Source organism: Dermacentor variabilis, chromosome 2 (assembly GCF_050947875.1).
Source record: "Dermacentor variabilis isolate Ectoservices chromosome 2, ASM5094787v1, whole genome shotgun sequence".
In the NCBI taxonomy this organism is placed as follows: domain Eukaryota; kingdom Metazoa; phylum Arthropoda; class Arachnida; order Ixodida; family Ixodidae; genus Dermacentor; species Dermacentor variabilis.
Genome location: NC_134569.1, coordinates 830,135 through 855,272, shown reverse-complemented (window position 1 = coordinate 855,272; position 25,138 = coordinate 830,135). Strand labels below are relative to the sequence as shown.

The 25,138-nt window shown below is 48.2% G+C and overlaps 1 protein-coding gene across 4 annotated transcripts in view; it reads left to right on the top strand.

Annotated features, from left to right (window-relative positions):
• Mo25 (calcium binding protein Mo25) overlaps positions 1–25,138 on the top strand; it is a 171,359-nt gene that overhangs the window by 115,674 nt on the left and 30,547 nt on the right. For all 4 annotated transcript variants that reach the window (XM_075679520.1, XM_075679522.1, XM_075679521.1 and 1 more), the window contains one exon: positions 16,926–17,069. In XM_075679520.1, coding sequence (XP_075535635.1) covers positions 16,926–17,069 — 144 coding nt within the window. The remainder of the gene's footprint in view (positions 1–16,925; positions 17,070–25,138) is intronic.

The following is a 25,138-nucleotide window of genomic DNA, read 5'->3' as shown; positions in this document are numbered from 1 at the left end:
AGGCCTAGCCGACGTCGGAGCATCGCGGGTGTCGTTCCCGGCTGTCGCTTCTTTTTTTTTTCACTGTCTTACGCTGTTTCCCTCAGTACTTGTGCCGAGTTCGATACTTCCGGGCGTGGAAACTGCACTTTTTCGGGCTAGTCACCTCAAGAAAACGCGGAGAGAACACTGGAAACTGTGCGGCTAGCGAGAATGCGCAGTGGCGGTGGTTCGGCTTGACTACACAAAAGGAGCACCGCCGTCCAAAGGCGGCGCCACACTGCAGGGCGCGCAATTCAAAACATGCGACAGTCTCGTCTTCTTTCTCGTTTTTCTTTTATTCTCCGTGAACACACGAGACTGAAAGCCATTGAACCTTGGAGGAAAGGGCTGATGCTGCAAGCCCCAATGATAGCAAATGGCGGGCGGTGAGGCTCGATTACCTGAGAACCATGCAAACGGCGCGGACTTTCTAAACTTTCGGTGGATTATAGAATTACCGCTGCTAACTTACGTGCATTTTTTGATGACTTCTCATACGAATTTCGGCTTTATATTTACAGAAATAAAAGTTTATAGACCAAAGATGACAATGCAGCTTAAAACAAAAAAGTGATTTTTTTTTTTTTAGAAAAACCGCCACTTTTCTACCCGTGTCTCCCCTTAAGATACTTCGATACATTTGCAAATTTCTTATTTTAGATCTATATAATGTAGCAGCAAATGTTTATGCACAAAAAGGTTTGCTGGGAAATAGCGCAGCTCTGACCAACCTGGTTTCATTTGAATTATATGCTTAAGAGTTTCCTTGCTCAAAGCATAATATTTTCATTCCAAAACAGTTTAGTGTGGTTGCTTTAGCTGCTTAACATGAAAGCTCTTTATACGCTGCACTTTCAGTGGTTTTTGCTTGTCGCTTTTGTAATTGATGGGAGTCACTGCTTTGCATGTCAACCAGCCAGCGGGTCGCCATTTAGTTACAAGAACATCAATAAGAAGTCTCTGCACATTGGTGTAAATACCTCTGTGTAGTTTTAGCTTGCCTGTAAACATATTACCGGGCAGGTGCACAGCAGCAAAAACTCTGGTAGCCATATTTTTGTGTCGCATCGTGAATACAGAAAGCACATAAAGCTGCAATGACCTTTCATATTCTACTTATCAGCCGTCGTAAAGCTTTTGTTGGCGACATATTCATTAACATGCAATCCTGTTACTACTTTCCTTCTGCTAAAAAACTTCTGCAGCCCAAAAATGCTTCACACGCATTGTAGTTTTACGAAGTGTTGCAAGGTGCCGCTGCTATTCACACTACTGCCACTTATAGCTCCGATTACCTGGTGTTTTGTTACAGTAAGAAACTTAGAGTTGAGCTTTAAAAAAAGGAAAAATGTCTAAGTAATACGGAAAGGAAGTTCCGTAGGCAGCACCACTAGTAGCCATGACATTTAAGCAAGATGTATTGCCAACTTTCCTGTTAAGGTCAGAGAATATAAATTCAGTGCCTGTGGAAATTCAGGAGGCTTAATGGCTGGAGTGTCAGCTTGAGAAGCGGACTTCAGGAGAAGTTTACAGTTTTGCACGATAATGTTGGAACAGCAGTATCTTGTATCTTGATATATGCGGTACGTTCTTCCATGTATTGGAAATACAGATGCTGATACACATCTCTCCAGATGTATCATGACACAGATACAAAATACCCAAAGAGTATCCAAGATGCATGTATCTTCAATACTGCCCAGCACTGTATGTAGGGAACAAAAGTGTGGCTCTTACACACATCTATGCGTTATTGTCGTAAAGCACAATGATATACGTAACATAGTAATGGGTCTAATGAAGTAATTTCAGCTCCCCTTTCCAACTTCGTTAAAATGAGGTTTTAGTGTAGCAGAAATTTAGCACTCCTTCACTCTGCATCCTCTTTTCTTTACTGTGGGCTGTGAACACTATCAAGGTGCACTGTTACCAACTTTAGGGCACTGCACAGGCCTGATTTTTCAGCCCAGTCGTATGTCACCAAGCCCAGCCTGGGCCCGCCCCAGGCGCGTGTTTGCTAAGCCCTTGCCCAGCCCAGGCTCGTGTGTTCATTACTAAGCTTAGCCAGGGCCTGCGTGTGCCTGACCAGGTCTGGCCTGTAAGTAAAATATATATATATATATATATATATATATATATATATATATATATATATATATATATATATATACCGTATTTATTCGAATCTAACGTGCACTTTTATTCCAATAAAACGGGTTCAAAAATTTTATGCGCGTTAGAATCGAGTATGGCCACAAATCTGCATTCCAATACCAACCACCATCAACATTTCAAAATGACCGCCTTGTACATGCTTCGAATCTAGCTGCTGTAGCTTCCGCCTTGTGCTGCAGTACATGTGCTTAAGCAATGCTTCTTTTGGATTAGGTTAGTGCACTGTCTGTCTTCTCGTTTTCTGCGTTTGCTCTATCAGCATGAAAATGCTGGCTGCAAAGGCATGCCGAATTCATCACGATGCCATATATAAAAGGAAAGCGATCACGTGTGCGGAGACAGACAGAAATCAGGCCGCACCACAGGCGTTTGTAGTTCCCAAAACTAGCGTGCAGGACTGGTGCAAACAGGGGAGGCATTCTACACTGGCGGCTGCTACATATGGCATAGCTGTGCGGCCCTTATCTTGAAGGCGATCTGCAATGGAGACAAGAGTCTACGCTTCTAGGCACACGGCGCCATGTTCTCGTCGCTTCATCATCATCATCATCAGACTATTTATGTCCACTGCAGGACGAAGGCCTCTCCCTGCAATCTCCAATTACCACTGTCCTGCACCAAGCGATTCCAAATAGCACCCGCAAATTTCCTAATTTCGTCACTCCATCTAGTCTTCTGCCGTCCTCTACTGCGCCTTCCTTCTCTTGGTACCCATTCTGTTACCTTAATAGTCCAACAGTTACTTACTGTGCGCATTACATGACCTGCCCAGCGCCATTTTTTTCTCTTAATGTCTATTAGAATATCGTCTATGCATGTTTGCTCTCTGATCCAAACTGCTTTCTTTCTCTCTGTTAAAGTTATGCCTAGCATTCTTCGTTCCATCGCTCTTTGCACGTTCCTTAACTTGTTCTCAAGCTTCTTTGTCAGCCACCAAGTCTCTGCGCCGTATGTCAGCACCAGTAAAATGCACTGATTGTATACTTTCCTTTTCAATAATAATGGTAAGCTCCGATTCAGGAGCTCACGATGTCTGCCATACGCGATCCAACCCATTTTTATTCTTCTGTGAATTTCCTTCTCATGTTCCACTTTCCCTGTGATTAGTTGACCTAGATAAACGTACTCCTCCACAGTCTGTAGAGGCTGACTTGCGATATTGAACTCCTGTTTCTTTGCCAGGTAATTTATCATTATCTTTGTCTTCTGCATATTAATCTTCAGTCCCACTCTCCCTGTTAAGGTCCTGAATCATTTGTTATAACTCGTCTGCATTGTTGCTGAATAGAACAATGTCATTGGCAAATCGAAGGTTGTTGAGGTATTCACCGTCGATATTTACTCCTAAGCCTTCCCAGTTTAATAGCTTAAATACTTCTAAGCACGCAGTGAATAGCATTGGAGAGATTGTCTCCTTGTCTGACCCCTTTCTTTATAGGTATCTCTCTACTTTTCTTGTGTAGAATTAAGGTGGCTATGGAATCTCTGTAGATATTGTCTAGGGTATTCACGTAAGCAGTCTGTACTCCTTGATTACGCAATGCCTCTATGACTGCTGGCATCACTATTGAATCAAATGCTTTTTCGTAATTTATGAAAGCCATATAGAGAGGTTTATTGTACTCTGCGGATTTCTCTATAACCTGGTTAATGACATGGATGTGATCCATTGTAGAGTAGCCTTTCTTGAAGCCAGCCTGCTCCCTTGGTTGACTAAATTCTACTGTTGTCCTTATTGTTCTGATTCCGTGGCACGCGTTGGGGCTGCGGCCACTCCTCAGATAGTTAACGAGTCGCAAACACCAAGAAAATTAAAACTTTATCCTGTGCATTTACATACTCGTAAAAACGCGGTGCTGCCACAGTCGTGCAGCGCGAAAGAACAAAAGAGGCGCCGGTCGCGTAAACAATGCAATCCGAGAGGGAGGAAACGAGAGTGACGGCGCACGGGGAGAAGGAAGAAGAAGGGAGGGGAGAGGAGTCCAATGTTCGCAGACGAAGGCGGCGCCCGGGCGGGAAACTTGAAATGGACACGGGACAGCACACTCCCCGTCTGGTTATACATATAACCACTATATGATGTTTTCAGTCCTCACACGGAATAAGCAGGACTGTCTCGGTCACAGGACGGAGAAACGTCTTGATCACTCCCCGTGTTGCCGTCTTGATTTCCACCTTTCGCACCTTGCCGTCCGCACTCGCGATAGCGTTCACAATGAGTCCCATGGGCCACTCGTTGCGGTGAACCTGGCTGTCTCTCAGGAGGACGAGGTCACCTGCCTTGAGACTCCGCGTTGGGGTCTGCCACTTGCGACGACTCTGCAGGGTGGTAAGGAACTCGCGTCGCCAGCGGCACCAAAAGACGTCGGCCAGCCACTGAACCTGCCGCCACTGTCGCCGATATATATCTTTGTCATTAAAGACTGGTGGCACTGTGTTGCCGCCGACCTTCTGGGTCAGAAGCGTTGCCGGAGTCAGCACTTCCCAGCACTCGGGGTCCGTTGAGACAGGAACGAGGGGTCGTGAATTTATGATCCCTGAGACTTCTGCCAAGAGGGTTACCAAGACTTCGTGAGTAAGGCGACGAGAGGTATTCTCAAGAAGCATGGAGTCCAAAATTCGCCGTGTGACTCCTATCATCCTTTCCCACACTCCTCCCATGTGAGAAGCATGAGGGGGATTGAACACCCAAGTGCATCCATGGTCTGACAGGAATGTTCCTAGCTTCTCGTGGTCTGGGCCAGTGGTGCTCACCTTTAGTTCGGTGCATGCTCCAACAAAATTTGTCCCGCAATCAGACCTCAGTTGCTTTGCCGGACCCCTTATGGCAAAGAATCTGCGGAGCGCATTAATAAAACTTGAGGTATCCATGCTCTCGATTACTTCAATATGAACAGCACGGATACTCATGCAAGTGAAGAGTACGGCCCACCGTTTACTGTTGGCCTCACCGCCTCTGGTGCGACGAGACGTGACTTGCCACGGGCCAAATACATCTAGTCCGACATAAGTGAAAGGTGGCTCGGTGCTTAGTCTTTCTGCGGGCAGGTCTGCCATCATCTGCTGTAGCTGCCTTCCTCTGAGCTTGCGACATGTAACACAAATGTGTATATATGAGGCGATGCTACGCTTAGCTCCGACGATCCAGAACCCAGCTGCCCTGACTGCTCCCTCAGTGAAGTGGCGTCCTTGATGTTTGACCTGTTCGTGATAATGCCGCACAACCAGGGTGGTGACATGGTGTCGCCCTGGCATGATGATGGGCTTCTGCTCTTGCTGGTCGAAATGGTTGGCCCTGCCCAGTCGGCCACCGATTCTCAAAAGACCGTCGGAATCAACCCATGGATCCAGTCTCCACAGAGGGCTTGACTTCGGTAGTCGCTTTCCTCGTTGCAAGCTTTTGAACTCCTCTGAAAAGGCTTCCTTCTGGACAGATAGAATAATGGCTGCCTTTGCTCGGGCTAGGTGTTCTGCAGAAGGTCGCACTTGGTGAGATGAGCTGTTACGCGGGCAGTTTGACACGTTTTCAGAAGTGCCCCGAATTTTGTCCACTAGCCGTACGAGCGTTCCAACTGCGCGAGTCAGCGTAATCCAACTTGAGAAGCGCTCGAACCGCTTGCTGCCGAGTTGTTTCACGTCCACACTGGTTGCGAGAACATTTGCCTGGGGCCGCACCTCCGTGTCGGAGTCCGCATCGACCAAGTCGAACTTGCCCTTCAATACCTGCGAGCAGTGTTCTTGACGATACAAAAAGTCCGGGCCTGTCAGCCAGGTCGATCCTGCCATCTGGGCCGCTGGCACAGACCTGGTTCCTAGATCCGCAGGGTTCATGTCAGAAGGAACGTAGTGCCATTGGTCTGGCCGTGTAGAGCTCCTTATGCGTTCCACCCTGTTACTGACATACACAAAAAACCTTCGCGTCTCATTATGTATGTAGCCTAGGACGACCTTGCTGTCAGTATAGAAGTTTACAGCATCAAGTTCCATATCTATTTCACGACTGATGAGTTCTGCTAGCTCCACTGCCAAGACTGCGCCGCACAGTTCAAGCCTTGGGATGGTGTGTTCCGGATGCGGTGCTAGCTTAGCCTTTCCTATGACGAACCCGACATGACACGCACCATCTGGATATGTCACTCTGAGGTACGCCACTGCAGCCACAGCTTTCGTTGATGCGTCGGAGAATATGTGCAGTTCCTTCCACTGTGCGGTAGTGAGTGAGGCAGGGGCATAGGTGCGAGGTATGTCCAGCTGCTCGAGTACTTGCAAGGAGTCTTTCCACACCTCCCAGGCGGCTCTCTTTTCGTCAGGAAGTGGGCAGTCCCAGTCGCATGTCAGAGCGACTAGCTCTCGGAGGAGGGACTTTCCTTGAACGATGACTGGAGCAACAAACCCAAGTGGGTCGTACAGGCTATTTACCACTGACAAGACACCGCGCCGAGTGAATGGCTTTTCTTGGAATGGAGTCGTAAATGTGAAGACATCCTTCTTCAGATTCCAAGAAACTCCCAGACTGCGTTGGATCGGCTGTGAGCCATTGCTCAAGTCAAGATCCTTCAAATCGTTGGCACGGTCTTCTTCTGGAAATGCTTCCAACACTGTAGGGCAGTTAGAGGCTATCTTATGGAGCTTAAGGTTCGATGCGGCCAACATCTGTTGCGTGCGGCGTATTAGGCTGATGGCGTCCTCGTCGTTGTAGAGAGACTTCAACCCATCGTCGACATAGAAATCCCTCTCAATGAACTGCCTGACGTCGCTGCCAAATTTTTCCTCTCCTTCTCGTGCTGTTCTCCGCAGCCCGTACGTTGCAACTGCTGGTGAAGGGCTGTTTCCAAACACATGTACCTTCATTCGGTACTCTACCACGTCACTGTAGATGTTGTTGTTGCGGAACCACAGAAATCTCAGATAATTTCGGTGGTCGTCTCGTACCAGGAAGCAGTAGAACATGTGCTTAATGTCCACAGTAATGGCCACTGGCTCTTTCCGGAATCGGATGAGCACCCCAAGCAGGCTGTTGATCATGTCTGGACTGGTAAGCAGCACACTGTTTAGAGACAGGCCCTTAAACTGTGCACTGGAGTCGAACAAGACTCGTGTTTCCCCAGGCTTTCGTGGGTGGCAAACACCAAAGATGGGGAGGTACCAACACTCTTCTCCCTCTCGAACCGGTGGAGCTTCCTCGGCGTGGCCGTTCTTGAACATCTTTTCCATGAAGCTCGCGAATTGTTCCCTCAGTTCCGGCTTTCTCTTCAAGGTCCGTTGGACAGCAGTGAGGCGTGACTCGGCCAAGCACTTGTTATTCGGAAGCCAAGGTCTTGGACAACGAAATGGAAGAGGTGCTACCCAACTGTTGGATTCGTCCCTTGAGAACTCGTCATCCATCAGCTTCAAGAACTTCCTGTCCTCGACGGAAAGGGAAGGTCTGTTGTCATCCTTCGTTGTGTGGAACAGCGTTTCAGCGACCCCATCGCCACAGCGGTCTTTCCTAGCAGCGTTCTGAGCTGGTTGGAAGCAGTTTGTCGACCCTTGCGTGTCAGCGAGCTTCTCCTTGGCAAGAAAATGATTCTGGCATGGCTCGAAAATGGAGGGACGTCCATTTTCAAGGACGTTTGTTTTGAGGTTGCTCACAGAGTCCGGTGGGCGACTTCGACTTATGCAGACATTCCCCACGATGACCCATCCCAGATCCAGTCTCTGAGCAAATGGAGCATCAGCCGGTCCGTTGCGCTGTTGTCGAACCTTGTGTACTCTGAGGATATCTCTCCCGAGGAGAAGTAGAATCTTGGCCTCTGGGTCCAAACGAGGAATGAATTTAGCTACAGCTCTGAGATGGGGGTGATGCGATGCCACTTCCGGTGTTGGAATCTCGTTCTTGTTGTTAGGCATCTCGTTGCACTCGATGAGCGTTGGCAAGGGTAGCTTCACGGAGCCATGAATGTCCTCAATGAGAAAGCCGGATGCTCTTCTTCCTATCGCCTCTGCAGTTCCAGCACATGTCCTTAGAGTGTAGGGGGAACTGTCACCATTGAGCCCGAAAATGTCGAAGAACTCTGTTCTTGCAAGGGACCTGTTGCTCTGGTCGTCTAAGATGGCATACATTTTTTCAGTGTTGTGAGGCTGAGTCGGGTGACTAACTTTCACCAAGCAGATCTTAGAGCAGGATTTGCCACCGCCGCTTTGACCGCAGACCTCCGTACACTTTGATGACACTTCAAGTGCGGAATCTTGGTCTCGACCTACATCTTCAGAGTCGTGATGAGCTGCAGGAGACTTATGGTTGACATTTCCGGCATGAAGTGCTGTGGCATGCCTCTCGCTACCACAATCGTCACATTTGAGAACTGTTTTACAGTCTCTTGCAAAGTGGTCTGTTGAAGCGCAGCACCTGAAGCATATTCCATAATTTTTCAGCAGAGATTTTCGTTCATCCAGCGGTTTTTCTCGGAAAGTACGACACTTCCGGAGGGGGTGAGGCTTCCTGTGCAGAGGACAATACTTGGTTGTATCATGCCACTTTGGTGCGTTTGAGGGCGGATGGTCAGTGCTTGCTTCCACGTTTGTCAGTTGCACTGAGATGGGCGTTCTTCTCGTGCCGTCATTCGCAGCCCATCTGTCTGCTCTTGGGAGCCTTGAAGGGGTGCCACTTGCAGTGTTGAGTTTGAAGCTAGGATCATTTCTCGTTTTCGCTTGGTCCCTGATAAAGCTGGCAAAGAACGAAAAAGGGGGAAAGGCGACCCGATGATCTCGTTTGTACTTCGATCCTTTCGCTATCCACATGTCTTGCAAGCGCTGCGGCAGTTTTTCTACGATGGGGTTTACCCCTCTTGCCGTGTCCAGATAGGAAAGCCCAGTCAGCTGAGGGTCACATTTTGCAGCCTCAACTTCAAGAAGCAGGTCTCCCAGCTCTCTCAGTTTCTCGGTGTCCTTGTCGGACAGTCTGGGGAAACTTGCGATTCTCCTGAAGATGGCCTCTTCTATAATTTCCGGACGACCATAGCATTCCTCAAGTCTTTCCCAAACTACATCTAACCCGGCTTCGGGGCAGTCGACGTGCACGGAACGCAGCCGCTTTGCATAGCTCGACGACTCGGCACCAAGCCATTTCACGAGAAGATCAAGTTCTTCGCTTGCCGTAACCTCGAGAGTCCGTGTCATTCCCTTGAATGTAGATTTCCACGCCCGGTAGTTCTCAGGGCAGTCGTCAAACTTCGTAAGTGAAGTACTCACAAGGTCGCGTCGAATCAGATACTTTGCCATGGCGGTCAGTTCTGGGGCGTTAGCTTCATCTCCCTGCTGACGAGCAACGTTCTGGGCGATTCCTTGGTTGTGAGCGCTAGGAGTGCATGGAGCGTGGTCTTCAGCTGCTTCATCAACGTTCTGAAAGACGTAATGCTCTCCGCCGTCATGCCGCTGCGATTGCTGGCGCGGGCCAATGCGCACGTGAGCCTGGTCAAGCACGTAGTCAAAGGTACGTTGAGCGCGGTCTTCGGATGCCTCCTCCACAGTCCGACAGATGTGATGCTCCCCGCCGTGCTGATCTACGGCAGCCTCCAGGATCTCTGCTTGTGCTTCCGCGGCGGCCGCTTCTCTATCCAACTGCAACACATGTAACTCGGTGTCTAGCTCGACTTTCTTGCGTTCGATCTCCGCGGCCGCATTTTTCTCTTGTTCTTCGAGTTTGGCCTTTTCCAGTTTCACCGCGGCTTCTTTCTTCATAAGAGAAGCCTGCACTCGCGCCGCGGCGGCCTCCGCTCTTGCTCTGGCGGCGAGCATGCTTGGCGTTGTCGAGGCGGTCGAACGCTCCGAACGGGCTGAGCGCGACGAATGCCGTGACTGCACAGAGCTTGCCATTTTCTCAGAGCATGCGAGACGAGATTGGTCCGGACTCACTTGAGCAGCGGGCGACTTGCGGTCTTGCGACGCCATGCCGTGTGTGGCTGCGAGGCGAAAACGGAGCTTCGCAGCGCGGAGCCAGCGAGCCGAGCCGCCTAAGCCTAGGCGCTTTGGAGACGCGCGTGAGATGCCGACTCGGCGTTCATCGCGTTTTTACTGTTCTGATTCCGTGGCACGCGTTGGGGCTGCGGCCACTCCTCAGATAGTTAACGAGTCGCAAACACCAAGAAAATTAAAACTTTATCCTGTGCATTTACATACTCGTAAAAACGCGGTGCTGCCACAGTCGTGCAGCGCGAAAGAACAAAAGAGGCGCCGGTCGCGTAAACAATGCAATCCGAGAGGGAGGAAACGAGAGTGACGGCGCACGGGGAGAAGGAAGAAGAAGGGAGGGGAGAGGAGTCCAATGTTCGCAGACGAAGGCGGCGCCCGGGCGGGAAACTTGAAATGGACACGGGACAGCACACTTATTCTATTGTAGATTATTTTGGTAAATATTTTATATAATACTGGGAGTAAGCTAATGGGCCTATAACTTTTTAGTTCTTTAACGTCGCCCTTTTTGTGGATTAGTATAATGTTTGCATTCTTCCAGTTTTCTGGGACCCTTGCAGTCTATAGACACTTCATATAGAGAGCTGCCAGTTTTTCTAGCATTATGTCCAGGGGCGTAGCTAGGTCGTCTGGCACCCGGGGCCCATAGGCCTTCTGTCACCCCACTCGCCGGGTGTAGCCGGCGGAAAGAGAGGTGTCTTCAGATGTATGACACCCCCCCCCACCCCCTCACTGGCCCCTTGCACCCGGGGCCCACGGCCCCCCGGCCCCCCCTGTTGCTACGCCACTGATTATGTCTCCTCCATCTTTGATTAAATCGACTGTTATTCCATCCTCTCCTGCCGCTTTTCCCCATTTCATGCCTTGCAACGCCTTTCTGGCCTCATCTCTTGTTATAAGAGGAGTTTCTGTTTACTGTTCATTATTGTGTTGAATAGAGCGCTCCTGAGTCGTCTGGGTACTGTAAACATCAGTATAGAATTCTTCTGCTGCTTTTACTATATCTTCGAGATTGCTGATGATATTACCCTGCTTATCTTTTAGTGCATAGATCTTGGTTTGTCCTATGCAAAGTTTCCTTCTCACTGATTTCAGGCTGCGTCCATTTTTTTACGGCTTTTTCAGTTTTTCTCACATTATAACTTCAAACATTACTTATTTTCACCTTGTTGATCAGTTTTGACAGTTCCCGAATTCTATCTTATCTCTTAAGTTGGACACTTTCATTCTTTGTCATTTCTTTATTAGGTCATTCGTTATTTGGGAGAGCTTGCCTACTGGTTGCCTTGGTGCCTTGCCTCCCACTTCAATTGCTGCCTCTGAAGCCAGCCTCGTTACGGTTTCATTCATTACCTCTATGTCTTCATCATCATCATCTCTCTGTTCTAAGGCTGCATATTTGTTTGCAAGTACCAGCCTAAATGTGTCTGCTTTTACCCTTACTGCCTCTAAGTTGACCTGTTCTTTCTTGACCAATTTTACTGTTTCTCTGCTTAAATTGAGGTGGATCCTGGCCCTTACTAACCTATGATCACTACATTTTACCCTACCTATTACTTGAACATCCTGCACTATGCTGGGATCGGCAGAAAGTATGAAATCAATTTCATTTCTTGTTTCACCATTTGGGCTTTTCCAGCTCCATTTTCTGCTGCGTTTCCTGAAAAAAGTGTTCATTATTCTCAGCTCATTCCTTTCTGCGAATGCTGCCAGCATCTCACCTCTAGCGTTTCTAGAATCGACACTGTAGTTGCCAATTGCCTGTTCACCTGCCTGCTTTTTTCCCACTTTTGCATTTAAGTCCCCCATTACTACTGTATACCGCGCTTGCACTTTCCTCATCGCTAGTTCAACATCTTCATAAAACTGATCTACTTCCTCATTGTCGTGACTGGACATTGGAGCGTAGGTTTGTACTATCTTTAATCTATACCTTTTATTGAGTTTGATTACGACTACTGCTACCCTCTCGTTGATGCTGTAGAATTCGTCAATGTTTCCTGCTATGTCTTTGTGGATTAGGAATCCTACCCCGTATTGTTTCTTATCTGGGAGACCTCTACAGCAGAGGACATGGCCGTTAATCAGCAATGTGTAAGCATCACCAGGTCTTCTAATCTCACTAAGGCCGATAATATCCCAACAAATGTCTGATAGTTCTTCGAAGAGTCCTGCTAAGCTTGCCTCACTTGAGAGGGTTTGGGTGTTAAACGTTGCAGGGGTCAGTTTCCATTGGCGGCCTGTCTGGACCCAGATATTCTTAGCACCCTCTGCTGCGTTGCAAGTCGGCCGCCGCCTTGGTCAGGTGCTCCGCAGCCACTGGGGACTGAGGGCCATTTCATTGAGATCATTTCATTAGGGAGGTTGTAGCCGAATACTGCACCAGGGAGGCCAGTTCCTGTTCTGGTGAGGGAGTGTCTTTGTTCAAGCTTAGCGGGCCTTCCTAGTTTGGTTGTACCTGGATTAGTATAGCCCCACTCGCTCTCGGAATCTTCGCCAGTGTCAGACGCCACTCCAAGCCTGCAGATGTAGTGCACTGGGGGATGTCATTCGCAGATACACCATCGTTTAAAAAAGAAGGAAAAGAAATAAGGAGGCGGATTTGAACTTCCGACTACCGCAACCAAGCATAAGACATAGCTCAGTAAGATAATGCCGCAGGCGGCTAGTCTACCTTGTCGCCGACAAGTACGGCCCAGAGGGCCTTACATGCGAAAGAGATCCGCTAATTTGTCCTCTCTTTGCTGATTTTTACTGATCGGTATAGGTTGCACAACATAGTGTCAATTCTCGGTTGCCCTAGCCTCTTGTTTCCTGCATCTTGCGCATGCACGCGGACTTGAGCGCACCTAGGTACACGATACATTTTTGTTAAATTTGAACAGCGCTTAACACTTGTGCGTAAAAATAAAAAGGGAAAAGTTTTTCAGCACTTACCAAGAGGCCCCAAGTGTCGTATGATCCGCTCGTCATGTCGGCTTGTCTCTTGTCGTCCGAACGCGAGCGTTCCCAGGTGGCTATTCAGAACGTTAATCGCACAACCGCGCTGAGATTTGCACAAAGCAGGCGACCTTGACGGCTCTCAGTGGTGTCTTCATGCTTTCTACAGCTTTGGACAGTTATTATAGTAGAACTATCGAGAAGAAGGGAATGGGGGACAGGGGGAGGTAATTGACCTCGTAGTTTTTCTGGGAACGCAGCGAGCCTAAGCACTAGGGAGACGGGAGTTGTATGCCTCATTTAACCTACAGTGGTGCCTTCTTCGATCAGTCAAGGCCGACCAATCTGAGCTCGGTTAAACCGCACACATGGCACTCAACTGGAGAAACCAGGTAGTTTATAACCTGCACGCTAGTGGCCATTTTAAGAGGGTCCCCGTGTGGACGGTCGTGGCGAAGATATGTAATTGCCTGTTATAATGGTAAACTAGAAGAAAAGAGACAAAAATTAAGGAAGAGAAAAGGAAGAAAATTGGGGATTTGAACTCGCGACCGCTGGATGTTGGCCGGAGAGGTGGCTCAGTCAGTTGGTCCGCCAGGCCCCAGGTTACTTTGAAGCGGCATAGCTCCTGTCCAGAGCCTCGTACTTACGTGGAAAGAGCCTGATGTTGTCCGCGATGGTCGATTTTTGCTGATTCTCAGTGACTGGAAGGCATACTTTCTTGAAAAAATGGCCGGCCGTCGATGAGAGGGAACTCGAGCGGCTCTAGAGACTAGGAAAAGCTTAAGCAGGCGTGAGGCGAGCGCCGCACGCTTAGCGCCTTAGCGTGGGAAACTCGCCTGAGTAACTATCCCAAGGAATGCTGCTCGCGAGAGCGAAATGCCTTCGTCTAATTATGATAATCCTAACAGGACTATTTTCGAAAAGAGAACAGCCCAGAGGGCTGTACTGCGACTGTTATGACTGATAATTTCCTGTATTTTATAGCGAGAGGCCGCACAAAAGTCAATTCCCTCACTCCTGCTACCGCACTTCCTCGCTCCAGCATTTTGATAAAGAGTTTCCGCAGACATTGAGGGAAACATTCATGTTTGCTTGTGTGCGCCTGACACCATGCTTGTTAATTTAGCTAGTAAGCGAATGTTTAAAAGTTTATACGGCTGATAAAGCTACTATCCTTACTTTTGGTATGGCTGTCTGCTAATTTGCTATTGTAATCTATGCTTTGCCTTTCGGGCGAAACTGCGACTTTTTTTTTATTTATTGCAACTTTACTGCATTGGAAGTAAATCTTCGTTTTTTTCCAAATGAGAGAAAGTTTTATTTCTGTATGAAAGAATGAGGTGCGTGGTACTGTAAACTTTTCTTTCTTTAGGTCACAGCAAACAAGTGTGTGTTACAGTCGCGGGTGTTTTTTTTTTTTTTCCTTTTTTTCTTTTTTGGTCATGGAAGACGGGTTCGTGTTACACTCGAGGGCACATTAGAATCAAGATTTTTTTTTTCTTTTTTACTTACAGGTTGTACCATATGCGTCAGCCTTACCTTCTCGGCGTCTAATCAACTGCAGTTTATAAGCAATAAAATATCAAAACCTTTGTTTCTCCCACGCGAACATCGGGGATCTGGCCCATTGCCTGCGCTATTATTCTTCTGCTGGTGCGCATGCATTTATCTTGATCGTACTATTTGGTCCTAGGCATTTAGTAAATATATATATTTATATATAATATGTACACACAAACATGCGAATTCACAAGCATACAGCATAAAATAAAGCACAAGTCAAGAAAGACCCCTTGTGTTAGTCTCGATAATCTCGATAATTCGTACTCGAAGGGACTCGAAAATTTGTTCGAAGTAAAAGGAGGACTTTTACTTTGAAGTGCTCCTGCACCGTAGCACGATACACGAACGGTGCGAGTTGTGAAATATTGTGTCATGCAAGCATACAGCGAGCAAGGACCACGAAACCACCCGTGCCGGCCAGCGCTTGCTTCCCGATAACAGCAGAAAACGAAACTTCAGTGAAATGGCTAAGCTGGTGCAGAGGTGAGCGCGCGTGGCGACTATCTAAGGTGAGGGAGTTGAGAGGCTGGGTGAGGGGAGCGCAGTTGCAAAGAGGGGCGGGGCGGAAGCGGATTTAGCTTTCCCACCAGCTTCCTGGATGGCGCTAATTATCTCTGCCACCTAAGCTCCCTTACTGCCACCTAACTGCCACGGCAGAGTTGCAGAGGCTGGACTTTGCCTCCCTCGCTGCTTCCATCTGCGTGCTCACGTGCTTTTTCTTTCGTCTGCTGAGAGATCGGCGATGTGTTTATGGTCTTCATCCTGCATTCTTGATGTGTCATGTCTTACGAAGATGACGAAGTCGTTGCCACTGATCATAAACATCTTAGTGTTCACTCTTCTGTTGCGGTGTCGTTACATGCAAACGATAAGGAGAATGAGGTACTGGGAGTCGCCTTCGTGTCCTTGTATTCAAGGTCCGTCTCGTTCTGCAGAATCGGATGTGGCGCGCTGTCTCCGGCAACCGTTCCATCGGGACGTCTTGGTTTATGCACGTCATTGTAAAAAATAATGTCGCAGTTTCGCTCGAACGTCAAAGCATTGATTGCAATAGCAAATTATTGCACAGCTATACGAAGCAAAGATAGTAGTTTTATTGGCCGTATAAACTTGTAAACTAATATAACAAGCATGGTGTGATGCGCACACAAGCAAACATGAACACAACTCACTCGATGACTGTGGAAACTCGCTTTCAAAATGCTGGTATGAGGAAATGTGGCAGCAGCAGCGAGCAAAGTGACATTCATGCTGTCTATCGCTTCAATGAAAAGTGAGTGCCGAGAACACAAAGCTACGAGCCGCTGACGCACCTAGACGCTGCCCCCCACGCAGATTGCTCTCAAGATACGGCCATGCAACCGTGCGGTAGAACCCCACGCCCCCTCCGGTGCTGTGCAATGTTGTGTGCCTGTCATGCGACGGAAGGCGGCGCACTTCCTCCAAGCTCCATCTCTTTCGCGCCGGCAAGATTAAGCCACACTTGTCGGCTGTCCTCGCAAGCTTTCACTCGCACATACGGCGTAATGCGTGCGGCAACGGTGTTATCGCCCTTGGACTTTATACGGGACCTCACGTGCTGAGTTGAGGGGTCTCTCCTAAGCTTTTCCTCTATGGTAGGGTCAATGCAATGCTGGCGTGCTGCTGAAAGCATTGTCTTAGCCCCGTACGTTCAAATTAACCATTGCAAATGCTTGTACATTCGATTTACAGGGCGTTTTCGCCCATTGGAAAACACATAAGTTTGACAGGACCACAGCATCAGTTCCAATGAACAGGAAGTTTGAATTAACGAGATTCGACTGTATAATAGTATCGATAGTTCAACAGTGCAATTGCAAATGCAGTAACAGGGAAATGAGTTGAAGAACAGTTTTTTGTATAATTTATTTTTTCCTTACGTGAAAACAATGCTCGTTTTTGTGGGAAAGAAAAAAATTAAGACTTCAGCTGTTTTCTATTTTCTTTGGCAACGTATACTAAGAGCCAGTTCTTTGCACATATCACTTCAGCTTGGCACAGAATACCTTGGACAAGGCATGCAACGAATAATGTTCGTGTGTGCTCGAAGGCACCACTTAGGCCCTTTAATGAGCAGACCCGAGTCCGGCTCGTGGCTTCAAGCCCGAGCACGGCTCGGGCCCGCCAAAAGATGCTTCAGATGGCCTGGTCGGGCCCGGGCTTTTAGGTTGGCTCCAGCCTGTGCAGTGCTCTAACCAACTGACCTACGTTTCATTCCTAACATTTGACACCAATGTTCTGTTTGGTTACAGCTTCTAGGTGAGCTCCTGCTGGATAGGCACAACTTCAGCATTATGACACGCTACATCAGCAATCCAGAAAACCTGAAGCTCATGATGAACATGCTCAAGGAAAAGAGCCGCAACATTCAATTTGAAGCCTTTCATGTATTCAAGGTGAGTGCACACTATAGTGCTCTTTGATGTGCTTTCTGAGCTCAAATGGGGTTGCTTCCCATGCACTAAACACCAGAAAGACTGGGAGGGGATATGATGCCACGCCGTCTCAGCACGTCCACTCTTTGTACATGCACCACTTTAAAAGCATGGTGTGTGGTTGCATATGCACTCAGCCGCGCTTACAGCCATGCGCAGCCACCGCCAAGACGCGTGCCATTAGCATGGCCCCTCCACCCCCTTGCGTGCACTTCATCGCGTTACCGCGAACTTGCTCCCCTCTCCCTCTTTATGCTCGCGTGGGTAGGTGGCACTTGTGAAGCCACCATCTTTCTTGTCTCACCCTCGCACACATTCTCTCGCACCTGAAGCACGTGGTACATGGGGTGCTATAGGATCTTATCGCACTTGGACTTTATACGAAACATAATGCGGCTTCACTTCTGCAGTCGCTCTTGTTGCGCAGCGCATGATTTGAGAGGTGCATTTGCAAGCAACCACTTGTAAGTCAATCATTTGACTATCTGCATGGGCGGAAGTTTCCGTTTATTGCCTCGGCATTCCTTTGCAGTGGCAGTGAAATTTCGTTGTATTGAAATTGCATACAAATACACTTGGTTACACAGTCGAACCAACTTATAACAATATTCAAGTGCCACGAAAATTCCATTGTAATAACCGATAATTTTTATAACCGGGTTGCAAGAAAAAGTCAAAATAGGGTAATGGCAAAGCTGATGTGAGAAAACTAATAGTGGGGAGGCCAGTACCCCTCCCCAGCACCTTCCTCCATCCGACTGTTGATTGTGTTCACTCGTTTAACTGTTTCCTGGGCGCTAGAATCATGTCTAACAAGCCACAGCTGTCGGTGAAAGAATGGCACTGCTATAACAACCGCAAAGAGGGGTCACTGGTGGCAAGCGATATGCGAGCACCGCCGAGGCATCGCATTGGTGGTCCCAAAAGGGGCCTTATAAAAATTGCAAGAAGGCTGCCGCGGTAATTTGTCAGCTTGAGAAATCCGGAAGAAACGATAAGGCAAGATCGCCACAAGCATCTCAACATGTGCCTCTCACTGGCTTGCACAAGAGAACTCTATGGCCGTCAGCTTTCCATGCTTTAAGTGAAGCTTGCCGACATCCTTCTCCAAGGCATCCAGGTGCTCCACATAGTGCAGCGGAAAGTTCCTCGCGAGAACAAAGCCCGGAAGGGACTGAATCATCTGCCGGGCCTCCTGTGAGGACAACGTTGAGGCACCCTGCCCTACCGCGTCATCGCTGGCGGTGGCGCCGCCGATATCTGATGCGAACATGTTTGCGACGATCGCCTCATCGATTAAAAGCACTTAGTTTCCAAATCTATAGGCATGCACTTTCTTTTCCCCAGCAACGTCATGCATTGCCGATGATCAGAACCAACTGTTGGTCAAACGAGGCTGAGAAACTGCGTGGCCATGAACAATTTCGACACAACCAACAAAGACAAACCCAAGTGATTACGCTGTTTGTAGAACTACGCTGAGCAATCTGCAAACAGCACAGTTGGCGCGGTCCATTCGTGTTTCAGAGGGTGTGGCGGCTTAGAGCCATGGGCATTCGTGTTCGGAGGGGTGGGAGGGCGACGGGAGGGAGGCATGCCGAGAGGGCTGGAAAATGAGCGCACGGCGGCTGTTGGAGCAGTGGCCCATCATGCTGCGGCTCGAACTTCTCGTTTTCTTTTTTTCAAGGATTTCGCATTTCACTATCTTTCGACTCGGACACCCAGCAGCCAGACTTTTTCGTTATAACCAATAATGCATTATCGAGGCATTGTAGTAAGCGGGTTATTTCACCATGGAAAACATACAGAAGTTGATGGTGCAGCAGCTTCCCATTGTTATAACCAATACATTGTTAAAACCGGTATGGTTATAAGTGTGTTCGACTGTATTGAGGTTCTAAATACATGGTGTTCTATGGACAAGATGTTATGAAAAGTTAAATACCTCGTTATATAAAAAATCTTGCTATATTGAAGTTCATTATATCGAGGTTTAACTGTATGTACTATTCGCAATGGGCTGAAAGAGGATGAAAGGGAAGGCGAGTCGTCATTCAACTCTTGCTGCGCGTGCATCACAAACTTGAAACTGTACAAATCTAAAATACGTAATATGGACCCAATACAAACTGATTAACTTCTAAGGAACTTAAGGGGGGACGTGGCAATGAAAACTTTTTTTATTATTTGTGGGAATAAATTGGTGAAATTTGGCATGCAGGTGTGATTTGTTATGCTGATACCATAATTGAAATTAGTTTTGTGCTATCATAGTTTTCGAGTTACAACAATTACAGCCTCTAATGGTCATCCCAAAATTAATTAATTTCACTTAAGTTCGCCAAGATTTTTGCATCCGCATATTCACAAAGGCCCATTCTGTGCAATAAAGCGATTGGTTTATTTTTTAAATGCCAAAATGAACATAACAATATTTTTTTAACTTTCCCATGCATATCGTCTTACTAACGACCTTTGCAAAAGCCCATTATAAATTTTTTTGCAAGCTGCAGTTAAAAATGGACAGCTTTATTGCACTTGTGGTGACGAGCGACCACGTAGACCGGTAAAGTTTCTGGCTCTCGCGGGAGAGGAAAAACCGACACTCAATCTCTTAGCATAGCATTTTTTTATCCCTTTTGGAGCATGCCAGCCGTTCGTGTCTACATAACCCTCATGCGACGCCGATGCTGCTGCCGCTAGACGTCTGTGAATACGTCTGTGTAGGGATGCTGGAATGTATGGTCTAAGTGTGTCGGTAGAAGTGTCACAGACAAAGGGCGTACTATCTGGAGTTGCAAGGACGTCCTCCAATTTTGGGGACGCTGACTCCGGAGTGTACGAAGTTGTTGACGCCATTTCCTGGCGAGGTTCAGACGTCAATGTGGAAAAAAAGCGAGTGGATGCCACGCATTGTCGATGAATCGCTGCAGAACGGCACCAACGGCAGTGCTTGAAGCGTCTGTCATGATGGCAGTGGACGCATCTGGCTTTGGGTGTCTAAGCAGTGTTGCGTCGGCAAGGGCAGACTTGACTCTTGTGAAAGGGTCAGTGGCCTCTTCAGTCCACTGAAGCACTTGTTTACGTTATTTAACTGCAGAGTGTCTAACGGAGCCATAAGTCGTGCGCAATCAGAAATGAATCGGCGGTAAAAATTGACGAATTCGAAAAATTGGCAAAGCTTGGTGAGTGTGGTCGGTCGGGGAATGTTTTCGATGACGCGAATCTTGGACGGCAGTGGTCGAATGCTGTTAGCGTCGACTATATGATCGAGGAATTCGAGTTCGGGTTGACCGAATTCGCTCTTGGCGGCGTTCATGACAATTCCTTTACCGGCAAGGCATGAAAACAACAACTGCAAGTGGTGAAGATGTTCTTCTGCGGAAAAGCTTGTAATGAGAAAGTCGTCGATGTATTCAAAAACGAAAGGCAAGCTTCGGGTGACGGAATTGATGAAGCGCTGAAAGGATTGGCCCGCGTTCCGTAAGCCAAAAGGCATTCGGAGAAATTCAAAAAGACAGACCGAAGGGTGTGGGGATGGCAGTCTTGTGAATGTTTTCAGCGACCGGTAGTTGAAATGATAGGCGCAAATGAGATCAATCTTAGAAAAGATCATCGCACCGTGCAACGCTTCCGTGAATTCCTGAATGTTCAGTATAGGGTAGTGATCAGGAACTGTAATGTTGTTTAGTGCGCGGTAATCGCCACATGGGCGCCAGTCTCCTGCTTTCTTAGGCACCCTGTGAAGTGGTGATGCCCAATTACTGGAGGAAGGGCGGATGACGCCAAGTTGCAGCATGTTTTCAAACTCCATGCGAGCGATCTTGGGTTTCTCCGGGGACAAATGCCAGGGTCGGAAATACACTGGTGGGCCGGAGGTGATGGTGTGATGGCACACGTCATGTTGCACCGGTCGCGTCCATAACGGCAGGCGCGTCAAAGTGGGAAACTCTCGTAGGAGCGTGGCGAAAGGTTCGTCCAAGATGGCAGAAATTGGCAGGATCGGTGATGTGCCTGATGATGGGACGCCGGGAACAGAAATCTGGGTCACGGCGTCAATGAAACGGCGCCGTTGAACGTCGACAAGAAGTCTGCTCCAATGACTGCACGACGGACATCTGCAACCAGGAAAATCCAGCGGAACGTTCGTCGGAGGCCAAAGTTTAGCATGACGGAGCCTGACGAGAAAACTGGAATCCTGGTGCCTTGACAGCTTGCAAAAAGACACAGGTGTCGCTTTTTGGTCGGAGTTGTAGGGGGGGAGAATGCTGACATCAGCTCTTGTGTCAACTAAAAATTGTCCCGTAACTCTGTCCGTCACGTAGAAAAGGCGACTTGTGTGTTCGGCCAGACCACTCGTCGCCGTTAGAGGTTGGCTAGCCTGTTTTCCTGCCAAGCACAGAGATGCCGACAGTGACGAGCGTCGTTTCCAAAACAATAGTGGTAGTAGCAAACGCCAGACGTTGTAGTTGATGTTTCATTACGGGTACCCATTGTCTTGATTTGCTGGAACTACAGCTGTGTGGGTGACGAGATGACGTGCGGCGATGTTCCGCTCCACAGATGTGTTCCAGGTGCTTACACAAGGAGTCGAGCGGAGATTTCACTGCTGAAGAGCAGGGGAGGGTTTGCAGGGCAGTTCTACTGTCACCCGGAGACGATGCCGGGGCTGCAATGGTAGGGTGGCTACTTCCATGACTTTGTCGGCCAAATTAGCAAGTCCGGTAAGGTCCATGGTAGAGGCTGTCGCCAGGACCATCTGCACATTAGCCGGGAGTTGTTGCAAAAACAATTCGCACACCAGTGCGTCCTTGATGGATCTCGCGTTGTTTCCGAGCAGCTGCCTCATTCAGCGAAGAAGTTGACTAGGCCATCAGTTGCCGAGTTCTTCAGCAGACAGAAGCTGCTGGATGCGAGAACGCTGTGAAGCTGCTGTGCGCTGTAGCAGGGCTGCCTTGAGACCGTCATAGGCGGCGGTAGACAATGGGGAGTTCAACAAATGTGCTACTTCCTCAGTGGCGGCAGGCAAGAGCGCTGCAACGCCATAATGAAACTTTGAGGCTTGAGAGCAGATATCAGCGACTTGAAATTGCAATTCAGCCTGAAGAAACCACGCCAAGGGTTGTTGGTCCCAGTACTGTGGGAGGCGGACAGCGATGGGCCAAACAGGAGAGCTCACTGTGTTTCTCGGAAGGGTTCTGGCCGTGAGTTTTCGTAGCGTTGGTCTGGGCCATGGTCGTCTCTACCACAGGAGCGTATGGCAGTATCATGTCTGCAGTCACTAAACTGCGGTGACGAGCGACCACGTGGGCCGGTAAAGTCTCTGGCTCTTGCGGGAGGGGAAAAACCAACACTTGATCTCTTAGTATAGCATTTTTTTCTTTTAATCCCTTTCGGAACACTAGCGCGTGCCAGATTGTGCCAGCCGCTCGTGCCTCGTGTCTACGTAATTCTCATGCGACGCCGATGCTGCTGCCACTGCATGCATTGGCATTACCAGACTTTGTGACCAATGCATTAGCATGCCGTCCTTGTTACTGACAAAAAAAGAACTTGAGCTTTTGCATGTGCAACCACTATCTTGAGTGCAAAAAAGAAAAAGTGCATGTTTCACATTATGTGCGATCACGTGACTGCAACACGTGTGGGAATGGTTATAAGAAGCCGTGTTTCTTTCAAAATAAACGTTGTTGAAAGTCAGCGCTTGTGGTGTCTTCTTGTCTCGTCTCTTGTCTACATTTTGCGCTGTTAACAGCAGGACATCGCAATGCAGCTGCTGACCGAATGCGAACATCGCACCACGACGATGATGACCAAAGGACAGAGGCAGACAAAAATGACCCAACTTTTTTCCGAAATGAATGACGTTTTTGAATGTGTAGTCAAATGTGACTGTGTTTTGGGTCAGATTTCATCACAACGAAAGTTTCCAAAAATACCGTAAAAACCGGAATATAGGTCGAACTTTTTTTCAAAGACTATTGCAAAATGTCGACCCTCGTCTTATATACATTGGCAGAAAAACTACGGAAGTCTCGCAACAATGGGCGGATGAACTAAACAGCCGCTATCGCTATATATACATTGGCAGAAAAACTGCGGAAGTCTCGCAACAATGGGCAGATGAACTAAACAGCCACCATCGCCATCAGCAGCAGCGCGGCATGACGACATTGTAGCACCGCCATTTTGCGTTTTCAGCGTCACAAATAGATATTGGTTATTGGCTGCTTTTTCACATTTTGTTTCAAAATGAGCGAAAGCCGACTGCAATTCACCGTCGCCTTCAAGAAAAAGGCGACTGAGTACGCGGAAGCCCACGGAAACCTGGTGGCACAGCGCGAATTTGGAGTATCCGAAAAGAGCATTCGGTACTGGCGGAAGCAGAAGCAGCATATTAAATCTTGCAGCAACCAAAAGAAAATGTCATTTCGTAGGCGGACTGCAGTGGACCGCAGGACTGGAAGACCAAGTGGCGGAGTTCGTCCAGGAGCTGCGTGTAAGATCGCTGCCTGTGACTGCCGAATGCATCCGTTTGAAAGCGGTAGAGATCGTGCGCACCTCTGGACTGGGCAGCGAGAAGCACTCGTCATTCGACTCTGGTTCGGACGACTCTGATCCAAGGCGTTGCTCTGATTTCGAGTAGCACTTGCACACTTCGTGCCCTTCTGTGTACTGTACACCCGGCCAATTTTTAACAGTATCGCGCGACCATCGACCCGCGTGTTTGTCAGCACCTTATCATCGCAGCACAGAGTGGCGAAATAGCGAAAGTAAGCGCATGTGTACACATGCGCATATTTCGTTTGTTTCGCTGCTCAGCGCCGTTAATAAGGTGCTGAAAAGCATGTGGGTCGACGGTCACACAATACTGTTAAAGAACTTGGCCAGGTGCACATGCGAGCAGCATTTAAATAAATACTGTCACTATTGTGCAACTGTCTGAATCACATTTGTTTTAAGGTAAGGGTATCTTTCGGTACTTTTGCCATCGAAAAAGATTTTTTTTTTTTTCATTTTTAGAATTCGTTAGTTGGAGGATCGACCTATATTCCGGTTCAACCTATAGTCCGGTTTTTACAGTAAATGATGTTTGTGAGCGTGTAGTCAAATTTGACAGTGTTCTGGGGCGAATTTTGCCACAATGAAATTTTACGCTTCAACGAAGTTTTTCGTGCATCCCGAGAGTTTCGTTGTAGCGAGGTTCGACTAGTTCAAGAAGCTCCATGCTGCCGAACGCTCAGAAAAAGCCTGCAGGCCCGAAAAAGACAACGGGCACCACCGAGGCAGATGCAAGTGCTGCTAGTTGTAGCTACTTCAAGCCGACATAGAAAGATGACAGCGCACAAGAATGTTAACAACAAAGGTTGCGCAGTTCCTGGCCACTGGCTTGCACTCTTATTCTATGGTTGAGGAACCAGGCTTTTTGTCTTTGATGCACACCACACTGCCAGAGTACAAGGTCCCATAGAGGACTACGTTTTCTCAGTCTCGTAGCTACTTCAAGCCGACATTGAAAGATGACAGCGCACAAAAATGTTAACAACAAAGGTTGTGCAGTTCCTGGCCACTGGCTTGCACTCTTATTCTATGGTTGAGGAACCAGGCTTTTTGTCTTTGATGCACACCGCACTGCCAGAGTACAAGGTCCCATCGAGGACTACGTTTTCTCAGTCTCGTGCCAGAACTTTATGCCAAAGAAAAAGAAGGGATCAAAAGTGAGCTGTGCAATCACTTCACCTACGGGATCCCATGCAGTGACGACCGACGGGTGGATGTCGAGGCCCGGGGATAGCTATCAGGGTGTCTACCAACCGGTAAGACTGGGAATAACCAGGGACTTTGAGTAGTCTGGAAAAACTCAGGGAATTTGTGCCTCTATCAGGGAAAATTTGCTGTAATTTTATTGAAAGGGTCGAAAGTCACGGTAATGCTGGCTCGAGTAAAAGACAGGAATCGTAATGAATCGTCTTTGACGCCCTGTCGTCGGCTGGAGGAGTTGCCAGTGTACAGTCATCGACCAACTTTCC